General features: G+C 40.3%; 1 protein-coding gene across 1 annotated transcript; it reads right to left on the minus strand.

Annotated features, from left to right (window-relative positions):
* Positions 1–4,147: 4,147 nt before the first annotated feature.
* Positions 4,148–7,098, minus strand: nkx1.2la (NK1 transcription factor related 2-like,a). The gene is made up of 2 exons (XM_032541387.1): positions 6,724–7,098; positions 4,148–5,317 (listed from the first exon to the last, which is right to left on the minus strand). Exons 1-2 carry the CDS (start codon positions 6,938–6,940, stop codon positions 4,716–4,718), a joined length of 819 nt encoding a protein of 272 aa, XP_032397278.1. The 5' UTR covers positions 6,941–7,098; the 3' UTR covers positions 4,148–4,715.
* Between the last annotated feature and the right edge of the window lie 222 nt (positions 7,099–7,320).

The following is a 7,320-nucleotide window of genomic DNA, read 5'->3' on the forward strand; positions in this document are numbered from 1 at the left end:
CACACACACACACACACACACACACTAGGAACTCCCCAGCTCCATATTATTTATTCAAGCCTCCCACCCGTTTCTCTGCAAAAGATAACTACGAACAGGGGCTGTAGATGGAATTTTCTCCCCATACCCTGCACACACATCCACACACACAGACAAGAAAACATCCGACCTTGTCCCAGAGAATTCTCCTACATGAATTTTAAACATGTGCCCTCTTCACCCAGACCTAAATGACCCCCTCAAATATCTTGCAAAATGATTCAACACATTGTCATGTAACAGATGCCTCAAGCCAAAATAGAGGATGTGTTCCTTGCGGTATTTCCCGGAGTATTGATCAAAACTGTCAAATTCTTTGGCTGCATGCCAGGCCTTGTTGGAATAAAAAATATCCCCAAAAAGAGGGACATCCATTTGCATCCGTCAGAACAAACTAATGGAATAACATGTTTTATTAATGTGTGTTGTGCATGTTTGCAAGCATGTGCAAATGCAGGCATATGTTAAAGAGGGAAAATTGAAGCTGCTGTACAATAACACCAGCACCTCAGCGACAAGTTGACATTGGCCAGGTTTTGACAGAAATGAGAAAATCCCATCTAATTGAAGGATGCTTGTCAGCCTTCTAACTGTCAAACTGATGTCAGGAGGAGAATTGCCTACCAGCCATTCTTCGTGCTTTCCTCCTGTCTCTTCCTCTCAGCAGCACACTAGTGCAGATATAGAGAGAAGCCTTTCATTTAAGCACTTTATTGTAGATCAAAGTAGTGATAGCACGACACATTTGAAGCTCTCCTATCCCAGTTCTTTGCCGTAGGACTGCACAGTTCATCCTGGCTACCTATGGCCAGATTTGTTTGTTTTTTGGTCTGTCCTGTTCTGCTGTTTGGCTTCACTCAGCTCAGTGGGAATGTGGTACATCAGAAATGCATCAGTGCTACACATGGCATAAATAGAAGTAAATTAAAAGTAATAAAAGAGTTTAGAGTGCATACCAATTCCACCAATTAACAGGAGATCTGCAATTCACTGTGGCTGCATGGCTCTATTTTTCAATTGTATCTTTTTGTAAATAATATTGAAAATGAAAATGTCGCCATGACTTTTTCACATACTGTTTTATTCACATGCTGCTACCAAAGAAGGAATGTGTGCATGCCTCATATATAACTTCCTTTCACAAGGAAAGGGCCTCACTGACTTATAATAAATTAGAATATGAAGAGAATAATCAAGTTTTACAAAACACACAAGATCAATATGATAAAGTAACGTGGCTAAACTAAAAGCAACATGCATATCATAAAAAGTTTATACCATGAAAAATATGTGTTAGGATAATTATTTATCAAAGCATGGACAAAATTACTGGACTTGAAGTTTGAAGTTTGTTCACTTTGGAACAAGTAGAGTCAGTTTACAGCAAGCAGTTCCGCTTAAGTACAGAAAATTCCTGAAGATTGTTTACAACATTTGTTTTTAAAGGCGTTGGGAGTATTTGGTTCATGCAATCAGTAGCTTTTCTTCTTATCTCTGGTCAGGCCCTCAGGGTCACTTCCTGTGCTCTTACCCAGCTTTCATGATAAGCACACAAGACAGAAATACTAAAACAGAAATACTAAAACAGCACTTTGGATGCAAATGGTTTAACAAAGAAACTGAAGCAAAACCTCTAAGCATAATTTTTTTAACAATATGTATAGATTAATAAATGCTTAAACACATGACAAAGATGGTATCCTAAATTCCATGAGGTATTTTCATCTATTAGTGTCTGCATTCAAGGTGAGTTTATGTTGACAGAAAGGAAGTAAATGGTGACACTGTGTGGTTATAACATGTAAGTTAAGGTTGTAGACTCAGTAGTGGAAGAAGTATTCAGAGCAAAGCATTTAAGTAAAAGTCCTGCATTCACTAGTTTTTTAAAGTAAAAGGACAGACGTATTAGCAGCTAAATGCACTTAAGAATAAAAATTAGCTCATTATTCATAATGGACCCTTTGTATTGTTAATTTTACATACATTGTTACCACTTTACAATTCAGCACTATAGTATCAAAGGGTTATTAAAACATATTTTGGTTAATAAAAGATTAATTGTATGTTTTATAAATCAGTTATACTCCATTGAGAATAACTTTCGGCTTTTCAGGTTGTGGAAAATACTCCAGTACCACACTAGCTCTATGATTAATCAATCTTTGATTCCTTATTTTCTAATATGTCACATATCTAATTAATAATAAATGATCATGGGTTTTACGATTTCTAAGCTGTGAGTGAAAGTTGTTTAGTCATCCATAATTATAAATGTTTGTTTTTAAATCATTGATAAAGGGTTCTTTCAATAATCTGTCTGCGGTTGTTGATGTTAATAAATTGTTAGTAAATCAATAGATTCTGGTCCAGATTATGGGCTGTAAAACTGACCATGTCTGCTGGATGAATAAATAAAAAAGTGTTACAAGTTCACCATGAATTTAAAAAGTGATGATAGATGGATGCTGTGTTCACAGCTTGTTTCTGCTGGCCAGTGGCCAAAAGTTGTTCTTGTTAATGGCTTAGAACTGATCTTAGTAGATAAGTAAACTAATTCTAATTCTTTACTTGAGGAAATATACTTTCCACCAGTGCATGGAACATATTTGGTTAGGTTTTAAAGTTAGTAAAATGACTTGTGTCTGTACGATTTGAATATAAAATTTTCTCTCATGGATGCTTTTGTCTCTGGTCATGTAGTCTATATCCACGACATTCCACTTCTGGGACTGATGTCACTCTTTTAGGCCGGATGTCCGTTACCTTCCACTTTCTTTGTGTTGGAATTTTAAACTCTGGTTGATTTATGAAGACTATGGTTAACTGCTCCTCAGATATCTGCAGGGTAAATCCAGACAGCTAGCCAGACTATCTGCCCAATCTGAGTTTTCTGTGCACGATTAAAACAACCTTTGAAAATACACATGTTCCACCAAAACAACTTCTTTCTCGAGGCTATCTTGCAGTAGCACCGTGGCTCTGTCCGGGGCTGAGCGCCGCCGATGACAATTGTTCTACGGTGGCCGACAGTGGCAAACGCACTGCAACTTAATGAAACACATGCAAATAGACCAAACACAAGCAAATTAAGAAAATATCTTCCTAAATATGACAACACATAAACAGCATTTAACAAACGCGCGGCAAATACACACAACACAGACGCGCTGAAAATACACAAACGATGCAAAACGAAAGGCAAACAATCCCCGGAAAGAAATACAAAAAAAAACACTGCATGTTACACAACGGAAGTTCCCCAGGCCTGTAGGGGGAGCGCTTAGTGGAACAGCTTGCTATTCGACCCCATGGGGAGAGAGTGCTCTGTCTTTTAAATACCATGAGTTTACAGACATGTGTCTGCTGATTGAGTATCACCTGTGACCTTAGCCAATAAACTAGAGACACACACACACCAAACAAGAGAAAACATATCTCAAATGTAGACTTAATATTTACAGTCTATGATCTCAAAGCAGTTGCACACGGTTTCACAACTTAGAACAAACTGCTCTCTCTCTCTCAGAGAGGTTGAAAACCAAGCTGTTCCACTCAGCGCTCCCCCTAGAGACCTGGAGAACTTCTGTTGTGTAATATGGATGAAGTGTTTTTTTGGTTGTATTTGTGCTTTTCTTCTTGCATTGTTTCTGTATTTGCAGCGAATTTATGTATTTTGTTGTGTTGTGTGTATTTGCAGCGTGTTTGCTAAATACTGTGCATGTCTTGTCAAATTAATGAAGAAGTTTTCCTAATTTGCTTGTGTTTTGTTAAGTTGCAGTGCGTTTGGCCTTGGTGGCAATCGTACGAACCTTCCTCTTCAGCACTTCGCAGAAAGGTCTGGCAAAGTAATTAAGATCCCTCATCCCACTTTGTTGCCCAAGAGATGGCAGCATATGAGTCATTTTCAATGGCCCCTTTAACAAGGACATGATCCACCACTGTTACAAACCTATTGCTGATTTCACATCTCACCAAATGAATGTGAAGATAGATGTGAATGTCCTGCAATTCATTTTTATTTGAAATCTGATGTTTTTACTTTGTAACATTGGAGCCACACACAGATACTTTATTTTTTTTTAATTTAGTTACACTGATAATGTTGTATAAATGACAACAGACGTGACTGTGCAAGCCTTTGAGAGGTAGACACACAGCTGGTTATTGGATGGTTGCAAAATGCCACCGTTTGAGATGTAAGACCGTACACCAATGCAGAAAATGAAACTGTATGAGCTGTTAAACATACATCATTAGCAGGCGTTTCAGCAAACACAATGATATACAACAGTGCATGTTGTGCAGTCTTTTCACATAGCTATGAAGGAACATGAATGTTTGAATAATTGTTAGACTTTGTCACAGATTTAATTTGGTCTTTTGTAATGATGTTCAAGTTTTGAAAAAGGTGCATGACAAAAGATTAAAGACAGTCAACAGCCTACTTAGAGTCTCATGTGGAGGTTTTCTCTAAAGGTTACCCAGTTAAGGAAAATGATAATGGACATGGCAAAAGCTGTCAAACTGGAGCCTCCTTCTCTTCTGAGTTTGTTCAACATGATATGACATTAATGCAGCAGTTACAATGATTCTGGGCATTGAACGCTCAGCTGTGAGTAGTTATATTTGTTTGCCCAAAAGTATCACCGGCTGCAATATGTCAGTATCGGCTTCTCTCATAGATGTGGATTGAAATAAGTCGGCTGGACGAAACCACTGGAAATGAAGGGATGCAAGAGCCCCCCAGTGGATGAAAGCGGAACACCACCAGTGGTGTGGAACATCACATTCCCAGAGCTGAAGGTGGGGAAAGTTTGGTGGAAGCTGGCGGGGCTTGGCCCACAGGTAGGCGGGTTTGGACTGACGTTGACCAGGGAGGTTGAGCCGGCCTGCAAGGTGCTGTCCGCCCCAGGGTTCTGCTTTTTCCATTTCGTCCGCCTGTTCTGGAACCAGATTTTCACCTGGGTTTCGGTCAGACTCAAGGACAAAGCCAGGTTTAGTCTCTCGCACACAGACAGGTACCGGGTCGCGCGGAACTTGTTTTCCAGAGCCACCAGTTGCTCGTACGTGAACGCTGTTCTGGCACGCCGTGGTTTGGCACAGGCCTGGTCCGAACGCCGCCGCTTGTGAGGGGAGGGGTCCTGCAGGGTGGCAGTTGACTCTCCCTCATCCTGCTCCGCGGTGAGACAAGGCTCTGTTTCAGCCGGTGGGGAGAGCAAAAGGGGGTCAGCAACAACCGCATGATGCCTGGAGGCTGCAGAGTGTTCATCATCTTCCCCTGAAAATAAAAGAAATAGTTGGTTCACATCGGATCTGCAACAAATTTAGCATCTGGATAGTGTAAGGACTAGCTAGATTTGAGTTATATTAATTCCTTTTCCAGTCCTTGGGGTACTAATACACTATGTAGGCTTACGGGTGAAACTGTACATGCCCTATTCATATTCAGTTCATGTTGAAGGACAACATTCATTTTAAGAGTGGGAACACTTTCAGTGCTTTTCAGTCAGATGACAACAATATTGAACATAAAGGCTTGCCTTCCCTGGTGGTTCTTAAAAATGTAACTGATTGACTGCAAGGTAATTTCTTTTTACATTGTTAAACTATATTTTTTGAAGATTTTGATTTTCAAAAAAAGAAATAAAAGTAGAATTAAAATTTGATAGTTGTACCGTTTGGTTTGTCTATGTACATTAAAAAAGTTAAAAACTGGTCAAATGGGATAAATTGGCCGTGGTGCTGAAAGGACAGCTCCCGACAAGACTAAAGTCAAGTGGCAAATCTCAAAGCTGAAGGCCCACCTACACCTACCTAAGACATGTGTCTTCATTGTGTAGAGATGTGCCTTATAGTCCTGTTTGAACCGCAGTTTAAATACCAAACACAGAAGGCCCAGAAGTTTACATCTGTAAAGTGTTTGATTTGGATCCTGAGCTCGCTCGAGCGGAACAGAGCATAGATCCAGAGGAGAGGGGGAGACTTGGTCACTAATCCCTAAATAATTTATAAACCACACAGCGCCTCAAATGTCATGTTGCGGAAAGAAATCCCGTCTAAATCCCGCTACGCCACCTCAGCCGTGACGTGCTAATGGAGTTTCATATTTGCTGGTGGATCGATAAATGTCATCTATTTAAAGGGAAGTTTTAATCGAACGATATTTAGGATCAGACATGGATGGGGTGTGAAGTTTGTACCTGCAAGGTGCTGGAGGGAGATATGCAGGATGCAGTAATGGGATATCGATCAAAGCGCGCAGAGGCATCCTCAATGGGACGATTTAAACAATTATCTAGCCTGCCTGTCCCAGTGCCAATCACACGCCGGGGCTCTGGGAGCAAGCCTTTGTGGCTGCCTTGAAAGGAAACGCAGCCTTAGAAATTGAGGGAAGGTCATACAGAGATGACATTAAATCTGATAGAAAATACCGTCTCACGTGTTGATGTTTTGTTTAGTCACGGAGAAAAAAAGTTTGTATTCTACGATTTCACAAGAAATATTTATTTTATTCATGCATTTTTATTTTTACAATATTAAGATGTGACAGTATGGCGATGCGTATTTGTTGAAGTCTGGATGTTTTGAAATAAACGACACGTGCAATACAGAAAACAAGACCAAATATTACAAACTAACGTTTGATCCATAGGAATGTGTTCTAAAATGGTTTGTTTTCTCTACCTGCTTTCGTGCGCTCAACTCTGAAGTCTTCAGCTGCAGTGCTGTCCGAGTCCAAACTTATTCCCTCTTCATGAGGCACAGGGAACTTTTCCTTGACTATCGAAAGTTCGTCTCCCCTTTTGCTGTTGAATTTGTTCGGATCCAATATATCAATTATAGAAAAGGAAATCTTATGACTGGACATCATAGTCACCCCACTGTCCTTGGGGTCCAGCATCCTTTTAAAAAAGAAGCACCTTGAAAGAAGGAAACGGACTGACGTGCGTAATTACGCGTGTGTAGAAAAACTTCTCATAGTTTAGCCTACTTCCTATCTTCAAGTTTCATCAAACCGGAATAGTGGTGATGATCCCTTGGTGTGTGGACTTCGCTCCTCAGCTTCTCCCTGTCAGTCTTGCAGCGTGAATGAGATGACCTGCGCGCGGTCTTTAAAGCGTCTGCCCCCCGTCTCTCCACCAGACACGTCACACAAACACTATTAGTGTTTCACGTGACCACCTCATAGGCTCAAAGCATTCGTCGATAAACACCCATATCATTAAATTCAATAATCCACGACCTGAAAGTAAATTGGGCACAGATGGCACTAGATTTATA

Source organism: Etheostoma spectabile, chromosome 17 (assembly GCF_008692095.1).
Source record: "Etheostoma spectabile isolate EspeVRDwgs_2016 chromosome 17, UIUC_Espe_1.0, whole genome shotgun sequence".
NCBI lineage: Eukaryota > Metazoa > Chordata > Actinopteri > Perciformes > Percidae > Etheostoma > Etheostoma spectabile.

Excerpts from the sequence above, each read along its gene's own strand:
- nkx1.2la (XM_032541387.1), bottom strand. The coding sequence starts at position 6,940 with ATGCTGGACCCCAAGGACAGTGGGGTGACTATGATGTCCAGTCATAAG. Across the intron at positions 5,318-6,723 it reads AGTTGAGCGCACGAAAGCAG|GGGAAGATGATGAACACTCT; the intron begins GTAGAGAAAACA and ends TTTTATTTTCAG.